The 18,618-nt window shown below is 44.5% G+C and overlaps 1 protein-coding gene across 2 annotated transcripts in view; it reads right to left on the bottom strand.

The window, feature by feature from the left end:
* Nucleotides 1–1,489: 1,489 nt before the first annotated feature.
* Nucleotides 1,490–18,618, bottom strand: part of LOC115197663 (potassium voltage-gated channel subfamily D member 2) — a 92,341-nt gene continuing 75,212 nt past the window's right edge. For both annotated transcript variants that reach the window (XM_029759410.1, XM_029759411.1), the window contains 3 exons: nucleotides 16,660–16,755; nucleotides 3,055–3,272; nucleotides 1,490–2,724 (listed from right to left, as the gene is read on the bottom strand). In XM_029759410.1, the coding sequence (XP_029615270.1) occupies nucleotides 2,535–2,724; nucleotides 3,055–3,272; nucleotides 16,660–16,755 (504 nt within the window). In that variant the 3' untranslated portion in view covers nucleotides 1,490–2,534. The remainder of the gene's footprint in view (nucleotides 2,725–3,054; nucleotides 3,273–16,659; nucleotides 16,756–18,618) is intronic.

Raw genomic sequence — 18,618 nt, 5'->3', positions numbered from 1 at the left:
TCAATTAGTATTTGATAGCATTGTCTTTAAATTGTTTACCTTGGGTCAAACGTTTCGGGCAGCCTTCCAGAAGCTTCCCACAATAAGTTGGGTGAATTTTGGCCCATTCCTCCTGACAGAGCTGGTGTAACTGAGTCAGGTTTGTAGGCCTTCTTGCTCGCACACGCTTTTTCAGTTCTGCCCACAAATTTTCTAGAGGATAGAGGTCAGGGCTTTGTGATGGACACTCCAATATCTTGACTTTGTTGTCCTTAAGCCATTTTGCCACAACTTTGGAAGTATGCTTGTGGTCATTGTCCATTTGGAAGACACATTTGCAACCAAGCTTAACTTCCTGACTGATGTCTTGAGATGTTTCTTCAATATATCCACATCATTTTCCTACCTCATGATGCCATCTATTTTGTAAAGTGCACCAGTCCCTCCTGCAGCAAAGCACCCCCACAACATGATGTTGCCACCCCCGTGCTTCACGGTTGGGATGGTATTCTTCGGCTTGCAAGCCTCCCCCTTTTTCCTCCCAACATAACAATGGTCATTTTGGCCAAATAGTTCTATTTTTGTTTCATCAGACCAGAGGACATTTCTCCAAAAAGTACGATCTTTGTCCCCATTTGCAGTTGCAAACCGTAGTCTGGGTTTTTTATGGATGTTCTGGAGCAGTGGCTTCTTCTTTGCTGGCCTTTCAGGTTATGTCGATATAGGACTCGTTTTACTGTGGATATAGATACTTTTCTACCTGTTTCCTCCAGCATCTTCACAAGGTCCTTTGCCGTTGTTCTTTGATTGATTTGCACTTTTCGCACCAAAGTACGTTCATCTCCAGGAGACAGAACGTGTCTCCTTCCTGAGCGGTATGACGGCTGCGTGGTCCCATGGTGTTTATACTTGCGCACTATTGTTTGTACAGATGAATGTGGTACCTTCAGGCGTTTGGAAATTGCTCCCAAGTATGAACCAGACTTGTGGAGGTCTACAATTTGTTTTCTGAGGTCTTGGCTGATTTCTTTTGATTTTCCCATGATGTCAAGCAGAGGCACTGAGTTTGAAGGTAGGCCTTGAAATACATCCACAGGTACACCTCCAATTGACTCAAATTATGTCAATTAGCCTATCAGAAGCTTATAAAGCCATGACATAATTTTCTGGAATTTTCCAAGCTATTTAAAGGCACAGTCAACTTAGTGTATGTAAACTTCTGACCCACTGGAATTGTGATACAGTGAATTATAAGTGAAATAATCTGTCTGTAAACATTTGTTGGAAAAATGACTTGTGTCATGCACAAAGTAGATATCCTATCTGACGTGCCAAAACTATAGTTTGTTAAGAAGAAATTTGTGGAGTGGTTGAAAAATGAGTTTTAATGACTCCAACCTAAGTGTATGTAAACTTCAGACTTCAACTGTATGTGGCCAGGCTGCTAGGAACTCAGTCGGGGTCTCAACTTACTGTTGAGTTAGAATAACAGAATACACAAGGTGCAAGTTTGAAATTTGGTTGTGCATCTGCAATTTTTCTCTTGTTATGTCAGTCAACTAACAATGTTTAGATTAGTAAGTTAGTTTAGCCAGCTACTGTAAAACTTCAATAAACGCAGAGTTTCAAATAACCACCTGACCCTTTTTAATAGCTGGGCAACTGCACACCTTGCAGCAAATAAACACTTGTTTAAAATAAATGCTGGTTCTAAATTAATTGTTTAATGTTTGATTTGTTAAATTATATAACCCAGTAATGACTCAAAAAAATGATGTCAATCATCGGTTTTTATCACCAGTAAGGAACTGCTAGCCATTGGCTGATAACAGCTGAGGACTGCTACCTTACTGGCAAGCATAAAAACAGGCAACATCTTCAGGAGTACAGACCCCTAGAAATCGGCTGATCTAGTGGCGAAAGTAAGAACTGACGAAAATGCACAGTCAAAAGAGGAGAATCATTATCCTGTCAAGGAAAAGTAAAAAAATATATATATATTGCAATACAAAAGTATGTAAATGATAACACAGTAGAGCAGGAAATAAAGAAGTTGATTAAAACGCTGGAATTCAACAATTAACTATGCAAATGAGCAAAATGCGGTGCGCATTAAGGAAATAGACGTCTTGGTCTAATAGAAGCCTGTCTCTAATAAGCGCCTGTTGAGTGATTTAAGAAAATAAACGGCCAGGCTATTAATTTAAGTTTTACGGTATCTAAACTTGTAGTAATCGTGGCCGAATACCGACCAGGAACGCAGGGCACGTGTCCAGGGGCCCTGACCTCCAGGGGGGCCCCCAATCTATTTTGTTAGTTACTCACTCAGATATTATTGACATTGCAAAGTGTGTTGAATTGCAGGAAATTAGCGGGATTCTGTCAGGATGATCGTCCACCAAATAGTCCAATCAATTAGTGGTCTCTCTCTCTCTCTCTCTCTCTCTCCTGCTGCTGTTTCTCCTTGAGACCAGTTAGCCAAACAGTTTGCCATGAAGTCAGCCAAAAAGTCAGCCAAACAGTCAGCCAAACAGACCTTGACTGACAGTTGACATCTACAAGGCCGACACTCTGACAATGTTGCTCTGAGAATAATTGACGGTGGAGCTGGTGGATCCGTCACCGTCTGATGATGTCACCAATGGGAGAGGGGCGGGACGCAGGTTGACCACGGAGGTGGTGATGTAGGGCTCGCTCTTCAACGGCACCGTCTCAGAGTCTAGTTTGGCGTTCAGGCTGGAGCGACTGTAGGGGAGAGGACAGAGAGAGACAGAGGGGTGAGGTGTGTGTGTGTGTGTGTGTGTGTGCTTGTGTGTGTGTGTGTGTGTGTTCATGCATTTGACTGTTTATGCTTGTGTGTTTGTGTGTCGATTTGCTGTGTGAGCTTGTGTGTATGTGTGTGTGTGAGGGGTTGATGTGTGTGTGTGTGTGGGGGTGTGTGAGAGGGGTTGATGTATGTGTGTATCTGCGTGTGCGTGTGTGTGTGTACACATGTGAGCGTTAATACATGTCGCCCATGCAAGCGTGCTTACGACACTCCTATGTGTTTGTGTGTGGATCTGTCTGTGCGACTACCTGTTGACCACAGGCCTCTCTCTGATCTGGATGGTGGAAAGCTCCTGGTTGTTACAGTTGGGCAGACTGGAGCTCTTCTTCCTGTGTCGTCTGGAGCAGCAGGACGACAGGCCGGAGGGAGACGACGACAGGGACGAGGTTCGAGATCCGGATTTGTTCACCATGGTTACCTCCATACAGTTGGTCTCGAAAGTCTGCTCGTCAATAAACTCATGATTCTGGAGAAAGAGAGAGAAAGAGACATGGAAATCAATGGTCATAGTGGAGGCTGGTGGATGGCGAAATTGGGAGGACGGGCTCCTTGTAATGGATGAATTGGAATGAATGTAACTGTATCAAAACACATTTAATGTTTTCTATGTGAATGATACCTTTCCATTCCAGTCATTAGTATGACCCAGTCCTATAATCTAAAGTGACATCAGTCTCTTATTCCCTGTGAAATGTCTGTTGTTTTCATGGACATGATTTTGCTGCATCACCAATTTTCACAGAGGGCTAATAATAAAGTTGTTTACCTCTTTCCTTTAATCATGCACATAGCTTTAATCACCTGCTGTGCTTTAACGACTCACAATTGGCCAATTTTTTGGGGTAAATAGACAAATGCCTACGTCAAAACCATAGCAACAGTGTTTTGATGATTCATTTAAATGATAAAGTAGTACCAGGGGAATAGAAGCATATTGTCCCGGCCCAGACGTACACATCAAGGACCATCTGTGAAGCTGTTCCTCTTTTTCTGTGTGTTGAATGGGTAATAAGACTTGAAGGTCAGCTGAGCGTATGACCCAGACTGCACCACCAGATGGCATAATGAAACCATCATGGGTGAATCCCAATTGTTTTTTTTTACTCGGCACATTCTCTCCTTGCCTCCTTCTCAAAAAATGCATTGGAGGAGAAGATCCAAGGTTCCTCGGATCTTCTCCTCCAGCGCGTTTTGAGAAGGAGACGAGGAAAGAGGAATTGAGGAATAAAGGAAATAACATTTTTTGATTCACCCTCTACAGCCTGTGAAGACAATTCATCTCTGCAAGAGTAGCAAGTATATTTTTGTCTTTCAATAAATGTTGTCTTTGGTAATAGTCTGGCAAGTGCTGTCCCTATACCTCAGTGGTCACCGACCGGTCGATCTTCAAGGCATTCCTAGTTGATCACCAAATATTTCTGTAGAAAGGCCAACGATAAAGGCTTGCGCTCCATAAAAAAAAAAATGGTGTTGCATTGTTGGCGGTAGGTGCACTTGATTCAGAACCCCTGCACACCGGGTAGGCAAAGTGTTCTCATTTTAAACCATTTCATTTGTCTGAAAAGACAAACTCCGCTTACCTGGCGGACTGGGAGACCTGTGGCTAAAGGAGAGCACCTACTGCCCTGACCAATCCCAATGCGATAGCTCAAATCACTGTGTCTACAGTTTTCAGTACCCCAGCCACAGCAAAGTTTGATACTAGCTTTTAGTGAGATTTCATAACTTTTAATCCCTTGATCAGAGAGATACTGTCATAGAATACAGCAAAGAGCTGCTGTTTTTATGAGTGAGTTAATGTCTAAGTTTTTATCAAGCACTATCAACACCGTTTTTATTCAACACTATTTTAAAACATAAAACGAGGTTGTCCCTTCTTCCATTCGCGCTGCAGCTGCAATGAATGAGTAGCCAAGTGTAGCCTTGCATTTTAACTGGTCAGTCTCACTGGAGGAAAAGAAGGAGAAAGCAGGGGCTGTGAGCGGTGGACACTCTTCTGCTCGCTCCCTCCCTCCGCTGAGACTAATGCCTTGTTCAAAACAATTGGGAACTCGGAAATCTCCGACTTCCGACCTCATTGCATTCAAGACAACTGGGAACTCTGAAAAAAACGGGATCCGACAGGGAAAAATTGTTTAGAACGGTCATCCAAGTCGGAATTCCAAGTCGGAAACTCGGGCATCTTTCTGGAGCACCAACTTTCCGACCTGACGTCATGATTTAACCTCGTCTTTTTTCTTAGAGTTCCCAGTTGTCTTGAAAGCAGCATGACCATCAGATGCAGGTACCATCAGTCCAGTAAAATAAAAGAGCTAATTATTTGCAAATTATTAAAATTTATGCTCAGATGTGCCTCGCAACTGCTACACCAACCTGATCTATTTTGTTATCAAAACTCACGTTTATATTTATTTAAAAAAAAAAAACGTTTTTAAAAATGTTTTATTTTATTTTTTTATTTCACCTTTATTTAACCACGTAGGCTAGTTGAGAACAAGTTCTCATTTACAACTGTGACCTGGCCAAGATAAAGCAAAGCAGTGCGACACAAACAACAACACAGAGTTACACATGGAATAAACAAGCGTACAATCAATAACACAATAGGAAAAAGAAAGTCTATATACAGTGTGTGCAAATGGCGTGAGGAGGTAAGGCAATAAATAGGCCATAGTAGCAAAGTAATTTCAGTTTAGCAAATTAACACTGGAGTGATAGATGAGCAGATGATGATGTGCAAGTAGAAATACTGGTGTGCAAAAGAGCAGAAAAGTAAATAAAAACAATACAGGGATGAGGTAGGTAGATTGGGTGGGCTATTTACAGATGGGATATATGTACAGCTGCAGTGATCGGTTAGCTGCTCAGATACCTAATGCTTAAAGTTAGTGAGGGAAATATAAGTCTCCAGCTTCACCGATTTTTGCAATTCGTTCCAGTCATTGGCAGCAGAGAACTGGAAGGAAAGGCGGCCAAAGGAGGTGTTGGCTTTGGGGATGACCAGTGAGATATACCTGCTGGAGTGCCTGCTGCGGGTGGGTTTTGTTATCGTGACCAGTGAGCTGAGATATGGCAGAGCTTTACCTAGCATAGACTTACAGATGACCTGGAGCCAGTGGGTCTGGTGACGAATATGTAGTGAGGGCCAGCCGACTAGAGCATACAGGTCACAGTGGTGGGTGGTATAAGGGGCTTTGGTAACAAAACGGATGGCACTGTGATAGACTGCATCCAGTTTGCTGAGTAGAGTATTGGAAGCTATTTTGTAAATGACATCGCCGAAGTCGAGGATCGGTAGGATAGTCAATTTTACGAGGGTATGTTTGGCAGCGTGAGTGAAGGAGGCGTTGTTGCGAAATAGGATGCCGATTCTAGATTTAATTTTGGATTTGAGATGTTAATATGAGTCTGGAAGGAGAGTTTACAGTCTAACCAGACACCCAGGTATTTGTAGTTGTCCACATATTCTAAGTCAGAACCGTCAAGAGTAGTGATGCTAGTCGGGCGGGCGGGTATGGGCAGCGAACGGTTGAAAAGCATGCATTTGGTTTTACTAGCGTTTAAGAGCAGTTGGAGGCCACGGAAGGAGTGTTGCATGGCATTGAAGCTTGTTTGGAGGTTAGTTAACACAGTGTCCAAAGAAGGGCCAGATGTATACAGAATGGTGTCGTCTGCGTAGAGGTGGATCAGGGAATCACCCACAGCAAGAGCGACATCGTTGATATGTACAGAGAAAAGAGTCGGCCCGAGAATTGAACCCTGTGGTACCCCCATAGAGACTGCCAGAGGTCCGGACAACAGGCCCTACGATTTGACACACTGAACTCTGTCTGAGAAGTAGTTGGTGAACCAGGCAAAGCAGTCATTTGAGAAACCAAGGCCGTCGAGTCTGCTGATAAGGATACAGTGATTGACAGAGTCGAAAGCCTTGGCCAGGTCGATGAAGACGGCTGTACAGTACTGTCTTTTATCGATGGCGGTTATGATATCATTTAGTACCTTGAGCGTGGCTGAGGTGCACCCATGACCAGCTCGGAAACCGGATTGCACAACGGAGAAGGCACTGTGGGATTCGAAATGGTCAGTGATCTGTTTATTAACTTGGCTTTAGAAAGACTTTAGAAAGGCAGGGCAGGATGGATATAGGTCTATAACAGATTGGGTCTAGAGTGTCCCCCCCTTTGAAGAGGGGGATGACCGCGGCAGCTTTTCAATCTTTAGGGATCTCGGACGATACGAAAGAGAGGTTGAACAGACTGGTCATAGGGGGTTGCAACAATGCAGCAGATACTTTTTAGAAAGAGAGGGTCCAGACTGTCTAGCCCAGCTGATTTATACGGGTCCAGGTTTTGCAGCTCTTTCAGAACATCTGCTATCTGGATTTGGGTGAAGGAGAAGCTGGGGAGGCTTGGGCAAGTAGCTGCAGGGGGTGCGGAGCTGTTGGCCGGGGTTGGGTTAGCCAGGAGGAAAGCATGGCCAGCCGTAGAGAAATGCTTATTGAAATTCTCGATAATCATGGATTTATCGGTGGTGACAGTGTTACCTAGCCTCAGTGCAGTGGGCAGCTGGGCGGAGGTGTTCTTATTCTCCATGGACTTTACAGTTTTAAATATATTATGGTCTAAGAACAATATTGGCAGGCCAGGAAAATAGCCAATATGCTGTGATAATGTAAAAGAGGCCTACTGCACAAACCAAATTTTAATTAGGTTCTTGTAAAAAAAACTAAAGTTATGTTAAAAACAAATCTGAGCGGTAGATCTCGGCTTACTTTTTGAAAGTGATCTTGACTCATAGCCTACTTAATCAGGGCTGTTAGAACTGCTGAATTCTCAGTACTTCTGACTTTAAAGTGTTGGGACATTGACTTGGACTGATTTCAGGTCAATTTGTGATAGTGTTCTGATAATTGGTGGGTGTGTCTGTTGGAGGGGGTATTTTTCTTCACCTCTGCTAGGCAATCATCAATTAGTGCTGAGAGGCGTGTCCTTCACCTCTGCTAGGCAATCATCAATTAGTGCTGAGAGGCGTGTCCTTCCCCTCTGCTAGACAATCATCAATTAGTGCTTAGAGGCGTGTCCTTCACCTCTGCTAGGCAATCATCAATTAGTGTTAGCAATTATTCGTTTTTTTTTCAGATTATCTCGTTTTGCTCTTTTTGTAGCTTTGTAAAGTATGTGTGTGACTTCTATCCCTGTTCGCTCCGCTCCCTGTAGGCTTTACAGACGCTTCCCACCCCATGGCTGCAACCGTTCTAATCTAGTGTACCCTGCACGCACAACCCATGTGGAATTCTTAGTCTCCGACAGCCTCTGGAACTGCCAATCTGTGGGAAAAAAGGCTAGTTCATCTCAGCCATTGTCACCCTAAAGTCCCTCAACTTTTTGGCCCTGACAGGGAAATACACTACATGACCAAAAGTATGTGGACACCTGCTCGTTGAAAATCTCATTCCAAAATCATGGGCATTAATATGGAGTTGGTCCCGTCTTCGCTGCTATAACAGCCTCCACTTTTCTGGGAAGGCTTTCCACTAGATATTGAACATCGCTGTGGGTATTTTCTTCCATCGGCCACAAGACCATTAGTTAGGTCGGGCACTGATGTTGGGCAATTAGGCCTGGCTCATAGTCAGCGTTCCAATTCATCCCAAAGGTGTTCGATGGGGTTGAGGTCAGGGCTCAGTGCAGACCAGTCAAGTTCATCCACACCGATCTGGACAAACCCTTTCTGTATGGACCTCGCTTTGTGCACAGGGGGCATTGTCATCCTGAAACAGGAAAGGGCCTTCCCCAAATATTTGCCACAAAGTTGGAAGAACAGAATCGTCTAGAATGTCATTGTATGTTGTAGCTTTAAGATTTCCTTTCACTGGAACTAAAGGGCCCAAACCATGATAAACAGCCCCAGACCATTATTCCTCATCCTCCTAACTTTATAGTTGGCACTATACATTCTAGCAGGTAGCATTCTCCTGGCATCCGCCAAACCCAGATTCATCCATCAGACTACCAGATGGTGAAGCATGATTCATCACTTTGTAGAATGCGTTTCAACTGCTCCAGAGTCCAATGGCGGCGAGCTTTACACCACTCCAGACAACCTTTTGGCATTGCACATGGTGATCTTAGGTTTGTGTGTGGCTGCTTGGCCATGGAAACCCATTTCATGAAGCTCCCGACGAACCGTTCTTGTGCTGACGTTGCTTCTGGAGGCAGTTTGGAACTCGGTAGTGAGTATTGCAACAGAGGACAGACGATTTTTACGCGTTATGCGCTTCAGCACTCGGCAGTCCCGTTCTGTGAGCTTGTGTTGCCAACCAATTCGCGGCTGAGCTTGATTTTGTATTTTTTATTCTATGGCTCTGTGCTCGATTTTACACACCTGTCAGCAACGGGTGTGGCTGAAATATTTGTTTCCACTGCTCTCTCTTCATCTGACTATGTGAACTCTCATTTTCCACTGCTCTCCCTTCATCTGACTATGTGAACTCTCATTTTCCGAGAGCATCTGGTCATTGCGGTGGTGTCACAGGGCTACTTATATCTCCTAAATTGATATTTTCTATTTTTCCCCACTCTCACATTTCCATCTCCTCATTCGAATGTCACTTGTCCATTTGTTCACTCAAGCTTAACATTGTTGTCATGTATCAGCCACCAGGTGACCTTGGAGAGTTCCTCAATGAGTGTGACACCTTGATAAGCTAATTTCCCTACGATGGCTCACCACTTATCGTACTGGGCGCCTTCAATCTAATTTTTTTCTCCCTCTCTCCCTACCCACTCAGCCCCTAACCAGATGGTATTTTAATCGTGGCTCTCTCTCCCACTAATCTCTCCTCTTCTATCCCATCATCTCTCCCTGCTACTAAATCCTTCTCCCTGCTGTCTCCTGACTCTGCCTCCAAACGCCTCTGCCTCCAAACCTGGGAAACTCTTTTCCACCTTCTCCTCCCTCCTTAATCACTCCACCTTCTCTCTCTCTGCGGACGACTTTGTCAACCACTTTCTTTGACGTCATCCACTCCTCATTCACACAACCTACTGAGTCCACTGGTCCCACTCACACAGAACTACCCTACGCCTTGACCTCTTTCTACCTTCTCTCTCCAGATGAAATCCTGCGACTAGTGATGTCTAGTCGGCCGACAATCTGGCCACTTGACCCCATCCCCTCTTCTCTGGAGACCTTCTCCCATTCCTCACCTCCCTCATTAACTCATTCCTGACCACTGGCTGCGTCCCCACTGACTTCAAGATGTCCAGAGTCACTCCCCTCCACAAGAAACCAACCCTCGATCCCTCTGATGTCAAAAACTACAGACTGGTATCCCTTCTTTCTTATCTTTCCAAAACACTTGAGCGTGCCACTTGAACGTGGCTCAGTTGGTAGAGCATGGTGTTTGCAAACCCTGACCATCTTCCGCTAACGCCTGAAACTCTACCTCTTCAAAGAGTATCTTAAATAAGACAACCGGCAAAAAAAATTAAAAATAGCACTGACTTTGCTGATAACCTCTTTAATATAATGTAATTACTGCAACTGTTGTCTCACCTAGCTACTGTAAGTCGCTCTGGATAAATGACTAAAATGGAATTGTATATTTTTCAGGAAGATGTTCCCTCCCATTTTCCGTAGTTCACTCCCATTCATCGATCTGAAACAATTGAGTAGGTGTAAAGGTCAGCTCCACCTAGATTCCATCATATTGCTTTTTTATATATCCAGTCCAATCAGATCTTCTAAGGGGAGTAAACAAGGACGGAGGGGAGGGAACAGCTCCACCCTTCTCCTGAAGTGTGAAGTTGCACATTCCCACGATGGATTTAACAATGGTGGGAAAGTCTCTTCAGCCAATGCTTACACTTATTCTGTGGGAGAAGTGTTGAGAATCGAAAAGCAATCTCTCTCTCTCTCTCTCTCTCTCTCTCTCTCTCTCTCTCTCTCTCTCTCTCTCTCTCTCTCTCTCTCTCTCTCAATTCAAGGGGCTTTATTGGCATGGGAAACATGTGTTAACATTGCCAAAGTAAGTGAAGTAGATAATATACAAATGTGAAATAAACAATAAAAATGAACAGTAAACATTACACTCATAGATATTCCAAAAGATTACAAATGTCATATCATGTATATATACAGTGTTGTAACGATGTGCAAATAGTTAAAGTGCAAAAGGGAAAATAAATAAACATAAATATGGGTTGTATTTACAATGGTGTTTGTTCTTCACAGGTTGCCCTTTTCTTGTGGCAATAGGTCACACATCTTGCTGCTGTAATGGCACACTGGGGTATTTAAACCAGTAGATATGGGAGTTTATCAAAATTGAGTTTGTTTTCTAATTCTTTGTGGATCTGTGTAATCTGAGGGAAATATGTGTCTCTAATATGGTCATACATTTGGCAGGAGGTCAGGAAGTGCAGCTCAGTTTCCACCTCATTTTGTGGGCAGTGTGCAGATAGCCTGTCTTCTCTTGAGAGCCTGGTCTGCCTACGGCGGCCTTTCTCAATAGCAAGGCTATGCTCACTGAGTCTGTACATAGTCAAAGCTTTCCTTAAGTTTGGGTCAGTCACAGTGGTCAGGTATTCTGCCACTGTGTACTCTCTGATAAGGGCCACATAGCATTCTAGTTTGCTCAGTTTTTTGGTTAATTCTTTCCAATGTGTCAAGTAATTATCTTTTTGTTTTCTCATGATTTGGTTGGGTCTAATTGTGTTTCTGTCCTGGGGCTCTGTGGGGTCTGTTTGTGTTTGTGAACAGAGCCCCAGGACCAGCTTGCTTAGGGGACTCTTCTACAGGTTCATCTCTCTGTGGGTGATGGCTTTGTTATGGAAGGTTTGGGAATCGCTTCCTTTTAGGTGGTTGTAGAATTTAACAGCTCTTTTCTGGATTTTGATAATTAGCTGGTATCAGCCTAAATCAGCTCTGCATGCATTATTTTGTGTTTTACGTTGTACACTGAGGATGTTTTTGCAAAATTCTGCATGCAGTCTCAATTTGGTGTTTGTCCCATTTTGTGAATTCTTGGTTGGAGAGAGGACACCAGACAGGCAATGGGTTCAATATTCTATATTCAAGTATTTTTTGCCAGATCCTAATTGGTATGTCGAATTTTATGTTAATTTTGATGACATAGAATGCCCTTCTTGCCTTGTCTCAGATCGTTCATAGCTTTGTGGAAGTTACCTGTGGCGCTGATGTTTAGGCCAAGGTATGTATAGTTTTTTGTGTGTTCTAGGGCAACGGTGTCTAGATAGAATTTGTATTTGTGGTCCTGGCGACTGGACCATTTTTAGAACACCATTATTTTTGTCTTACTGAGATGTACTGTCAGGGCCCAGGTCTGGCAGAATCTGTGCAGAAGATCTAGGTGCGGCTGTAGGCCCTCCTTGGATGGTGACAGAAGCACCAGATCATCAGCAAACAGTAGACATTTCACTTCAGATTAAAATCAAATCAAATCAAAGTTTATTTGTCACATGCGCGGAATACAACAGGTGTAGACATTACAGTGAAATGCTTACTTACAGGCTCTAACCAATAGTGCAAAAAAGGCATTAGGTGAACAATAGGAAAGTAAAGAAATAAAACGACAGTAAAAAGACAGTTGAAAATAACAGTAGCGAGGCTATATACAGACACCGGTTAGTCAGGCTGATTGAGGTAGTATGTACATGTAGATATGGTTAAAGTGACTATGCATATATGATGAACAGAGAGTAGCAGTAGCGTAAAAGAGGGGGTGGTGGGTGGCGGGACACAATGCAGATAGCCCGGTTAGCCAATGTGCGGGAGCACTGGTTGGTCGGGCCAATTGAGGTAGTATGTACATGAATGTATAGTTAAAGTGACTATGCATATATGATAAACAGAGAGTAGCAGCAGCGTAAAAGAGGGGTTGGGGGGGGCACACAATGCAAATAGTCCGGGTAGCCATTTGATTACCTGTTCAGGAGTCTTGGGGGTAAAAACTGTTGAGAAGCCTTTTTGTCCTAGACTTGGCACTCTGGTATCGCTTGCCATGCGGTAGTGGAGAGAACAGTCTATGACTGGGGTGGCTGGGGTCTTTGACAATTTTTAGGGCCTTCCTCTGACACCGCCTGGTGTAGAGGTCCTGGATGGCAGGCAGCTTAGCCCCAGTGATGTACTGGGCCGTACGCACTACTCTCTGTAGTGCCTCGCGGTCGGAGACCGAGCAATTGCCGTACCAGGCAGTGATGCAACCGGTAAGGATGCTCTCGATGTTGCAGTTGTAGAACCTTTTGAGGATCTGAGGACCCATGCCAAATCTTTTTAGTTTCCTGAGGGGGAATGGGCTTTGTCGTGCCCTCTTCACAACTGTCTTGGTGTGTTTGGACCATTCTAGTTTGTTGTTGATGTGGACACCAAGGAACTTGAAGCTCTCAACCTGTTCCACTACAGCCCCGTCAATGAGAACGGGGGCATGTTCGGTCCTCCTTATTCCTGTAGTCCTCAATCATCTCCTTAGTCTTGGTTACGTTGAGGGATAGATTGTTATTCTGGCACCACCCGGCCAGGTCTCTGACCTCCTCCCTATAGGCTGTCTCGTTGTTGTTGGTGATCAGGCCTACCACTGCTGTGTTGTCTGCAAACTTAATAATGGTGTTGGAGTCGTGCCTGGCCATGCATTTGTGAGTGAACAGGGAGTACAGGAGCGGACTGAGCATGCACCCCTGGGGAGCTCCAGTGTTCAGGATCAGCGTGGCAGATGTGTTGCTACCTACCCTCACCCCCTGGGGGCGGCCCGTCAGGAAGTCCAGGATCCAGCTGCAGAGGGATGTGTTTAGTCCCAGCATCCTTAGCTTATTGATGAGCTTTGAGGGTACTATGGTGTTGAACGCTAAGCTGTAGTCAATGAATAGAATTCTTACATCAGTGTTCCTTTTGTCCACGTGGGAAAGGGCAGTGTGGAGTGCAATAGAGATTGCATCATCTGTGGATCTGTTTGGGCGGTATGCAAATTAGGGTGGGTCTAGGGTTTCTGGGATAATGGTGTTGATGTGAGTCATTACCAGCCTTTCAAAGCACTTCATGGCTACGGATGTGAGTGCTACGGGTCTGTAGTCATTTAGGCAGGTTGCCTTTGTGTTCTTGGGCACAGGGACTATGGTGGTCTGCTTGAAACATGTTGGTATTACAGACTCAATCAGGGACATGTTGAAAATGTCAGTGAAGACACCTGCTAGTTGGTCAGCACATGCCCGGAGCACATGTCCTGGTAATCCGTCTGGCCCCACAGCCTTGTGTATGTTGACCTGTTTAAAGGTCTTACTCACGTCGACTATGGAGAGCGTGATCACACATTCGTCCAGAACAGCTGATGCTCTCATGCATGCCTCAGTGTTGCTTGCCTTGAAGCGAGCATAGAAGTGATTCAGCTCGTCTGGTAGGCTCGTGTCACTGGGCAGCTCGCGGCTGTACTTCCCTTTGTAGTCTGTAATAGTTTGCAAGCCCTGCCACATAAGACGAGCGTCGGAGCCGGTGTAGTATGATTCAATCTTAGCCCTGTATTGACGCTTTGCTTGTTTGATGGTTCGTCGCAGGGCATAGCTGGACTTCTTGTAAACTTCCGGGTTAGAGTCCCGCACCTTGAAAGCGGCAGCTCTATCCTTTAGCTGAGTGCGAATGCTGCCTGTAATCCATGGCTTCTGGTTGGGGTATGTACCTACAGTCACTGTGGGGACGACGTCCTCAATGCACTTATTGATAAAGCCAGTGACTGATGTGGAGTACTCCTCAATGTCATCGGAAGAATCCCGGAACATGTTCCAGTCTGTGATAGCAAAACAGTCCTGTACTTTAGCATCCGCTTCATCTGACCACTTTTTTATAGACCGAGTCACTGGTGCTTCCTGCTTGAATTTTTGCTTGTAAGCAGAAATCAGGAGGATAGAGTTATGGTCGGATTTACCAAATGGAGGGCGAGGGAGAGCTTTGTACGCGTCTCTGTGTGTGGAGTACAGGTGATCTAGAATTTCTTTCCCTCTGGTTGCACATTTACCATGTTGATAGAAATTTGGTTAAAGTGCATTAAAGTCGCTGGCCACTAGGAGCGCCGCCTCTGGGTGAGTGGTTTCCTATTTGCTTATTTCCTTATACAGCTGACTGAGTGCGGTCTTAGTGCTAGCATATGTCTCTGGTGGTGAATAAACAGCCACGAAAAGTACAGCTGAAAACTATCTAGGCAAGTATGTGGCCTGAAATTTATCACAATATACTCTACTTTAGGCGAGCAAAATCTAGAGACTTCCTTAGATTTTGTGCACCAGTGGTTGTTTACAAATATGCACAGACCGCCCTCCTCTCGTCTTGCTGTTCTATCTTGCCGGTGCAGCGTATATCCCGCTAGCTGAATATCGATGTCGTCAATCAGCCACGATTCCGTGAAACATAAGATATTACAGTTTTTGATGTCCCGTTGGTAGGATATTCGTGATCGTACCTCGTCTAATTTATTGTCCAATGATTGCACGTTAGTGAGTAGTATTGACGGTAACAGCAGCTTTCCCACTCGCCTTCTGCGGGTCCTGACGAGGCATCCGGCTCTTTGTCCTCTGTACCTGCATCGCTTCGTCTTGCAAATAACAGGGATGTCGGCCCTGCCGGTTGTTTGGAGAATTCCTGTGCGTCTTGCTTGTTGAAGAAAAAATCTTCTTCTAATCCGAGGTGAGTGATCGCTGTCCTGATATCCAGAAGCTCTTTTTTGCCGTAAGATACGGTGGCAGAAACATTATGTACAAAATAAGTTACAAATAACGCAAAAAAAACACAACACAATTGGTTGGGCGCCAGTAAAACTGCTGCCATTTCTTCCGGCGCCATTTTTTATCAATTCTAGTAGGGTGAGGCCGGGTGCTGCAGACTGTTCTAGTGCCCTCACCAATTTGTTTATATGTATGTTGAAGAGGCTGGGTCTTAAGCTGCATCTCTATCTCACCCCACGGCCCTGTGAGAAGAAATGTGTGTGTTTTTTGCCTATTTTAACCGCACACTTGTTGTTTGTGTACATGGATTTCATAATGTCGTATTTTTTTCCCCCAACACCACTTTCCATCAATTTGTATACTAGACCCTCATGCCAAATTGAGTTGAAGGCTTCTTTTGAAATCAACAAAGCATGAGAACACTTTGCCTTTGTTTTGGTTGGTTTGTTTGTCAATTAGAGTGTGCAGGGTGAATACGTGGTCTGTCGTACAATAATTTGGTAAAAAGCCAATTTGACAATTGATCAGTACATTGTTTTCACTGAGGAAATGTACAAGTCTGCTGTTAATGATAATGCAGAGGATTTTCCCAAGGTTTCTGTTGACGCTTAAATAACCCACAGTAGTTATTCTCTGTCTCTGTCTCTCAATTCAATTTCAATTTAAGGGCTTTATTTTGCATGGGAAACATATGTAGTAGACAATAAACAATCAAATTAACAGTAAACATTACACCCACAAAAGTTCCATAGGAATAAAGACAAATTTCTCTCTCTCCTGCTTCCTGCTCATGTTTTTCTCCTCAGCCAACATGCATAGTGCACGCCGCACTAAGAGGTATGATGCAGACATTTATTCTAGCATATAGAACAGCATCTAGGGGTGTGTGTGTGTGTTTGTCATGGCTAACATAAGAGACAGGCTTATCTCTCTGAATTATACATACATGTAAAATGAAATATGCTTGTCTGTTTTGAAGGCACAACGTTACTGGGCTGGCAGAATACATGTTATCTTTGGCATGCTGGGAAGCAGGGTGTGGTGATGGTTATGGTTAGGGGTTATGGTTATGTTTATGGTAAAGGTTATGGTTAGGGTTAGGGTTTATGGTAAAGGTGTTCTTACTGTGGTCTTCTCCAGGCAGTGCAGAAGGTGGTGATGATGGCTCTCAAAGGGAATGTTGGGTTTTCCCACTAGGAGCTGTCCTGCTTCCTTGGACGCCTTGGGATACACAGAGAGAAGAAGACAGAGAATAGGAATTAGGGCAAAACATTAGTGAGGGAACAACTCTGAGCAGAGGAGTATTAGGCATGGGCCAGCTGTAGAAAACCACACGCAGTGCTGAAATTAAGAAGCCTAGGCTGCAATGGTTCTTAGATAACCCTATGGAAGATACACTATATGACCAAAGTATGTGGACACCTGCTCGTCAAACATCTCATTTCAAAATCATGGGCATTAATATGGAGTTGGTCACTACTTTGCTGCTTTAACAGCCTCCACTCTTCTAGGAAGGCTTTCCACTGGATGTTGGGACATGGTTGCGGGGACTTGCTTCCATTCAGCCACAAGAACATTAGTGAAGTCAGGCACTGATGTTGGGAGATTAGGCCTGGCTCGCAGTCGGTGTTCCAATTCATCCCAAAGGTGATCGATGGAGTTAAGGTCAGGGCTCTGTGCAGGCCAGTCAAGTTCTTCCACACCGATCTCGTCAAACCATTTATGGTTGGACCTTGATTTGTGCACAGAGGCATTGTCATGCTGAAACAGGAAAGAGCCTTCCCCAAACTGTTGCCACAAAGTTGGAAGCACAGAATCATCTACAATGTCATTGTATGCTGTAGAGTTAAGATTTCCCTTCACTGGAACTAAGGGGTCTAACCTGAACCATGAAAAACAGCCCCAGACCATTATTTCTCCTCCACCAAACTTTACAGTTGCAATATGCATTTGGGCAGGTAGCGTTCTCCTGGCATCCGCCAAACCCAGTTTAGTCCGTCAGACTGCCAGATGGTGAAGCGTGATTCCTCACTCCAGAGAATACATTTCCACTGCTCCAGAGTCCAATGGTGGTGAGCTTTACACCACTCCAGCCAACGCTTGACATTGCGCATGGTGATCTTAGGCTTGTGTGCGGCTGCTCAATGTTCTTGTTGCTGACGTTTCTTCCAGAGGCAGTTTGGAACTCGTTAGTGAGTCTTGCAGACGATTTTCATGAGCTCTCGGCGGTCCCGTTCTGTGAGCTTGTGTGGCCTACCACTTCACGGCTGAGCCGTTGTTGCTCCTAGACATTTCCACTTCACAATAACAGCACTTACAGTTGACCGGGGCAGCTCTAGCAGAGCAGAAATTTGACAAAACTGACTTGTTGGAAAGGTGGCATCGTATGACTGTGCCACGTTGAAAGTCATTGAGCTCTTCAGTAAGGCCATTCTACTGCCAACGTTTGTCTATGGAGATTGCATGGCTGTGTGCTCGATTTTATACACCTGTCAGCAACGGGTGTGGCTGAAATATCCGAATCCACTCATTCGAAAGGGTGTCCACATACTTTTGTATATATAGTGTATGTTAGTCTGTAGCAGCAAAGCCATCAACTGGACAATATACTACCAACGGGCAAAGCTGGTTGAAATGAAGTTCAGTTTATTATGCCATTTCAACCAGTAACCGTTGGGTTACCAGTACACATAATATTCCAATTAAACAACAGAGTTCAGAGGAGGTGTTAACCGAGTGACAAGCAGGTGTTCGGCTGAAAAACCTATGTGAGTCCTTCTATCTTTTCCCTACAAACCCTGTTGGACCATCCAGAATGACGTTTCCCCTAGGTACAGATCTAGGATCAGCTTCTTCACCCCAATCTTAAATATAAAATGTAAAACTGACCGAAGATCTGCATCTAAGAGGAAACTTCGCAACTACACCCCACAGTATTACAGACAGTTGCACAGCTTGGTTATGAGTCAATGTGAGTGATACCTCCAATTCGCCAGCAGGGGGAGTAACAGAGTGGAGCGCTGGTCCTGATAGAGTTTGGAAAGTGCATGTCAATGCTGTAGCTGGGAAAGAGGTAAGTGGTGC

This window comes from Salmo trutta, chromosome 7 (genome assembly GCF_901001165.1).
Source record: "Salmo trutta chromosome 7, fSalTru1.1, whole genome shotgun sequence".
Lineage (NCBI taxonomy): Eukaryota > Metazoa > Chordata > Actinopteri > Salmoniformes > Salmonidae > Salmo > Salmo trutta.
Note: the sequence above shows the minus strand (reverse complement) of the source record. Positions and strands in the feature narration are given on the sequence as shown.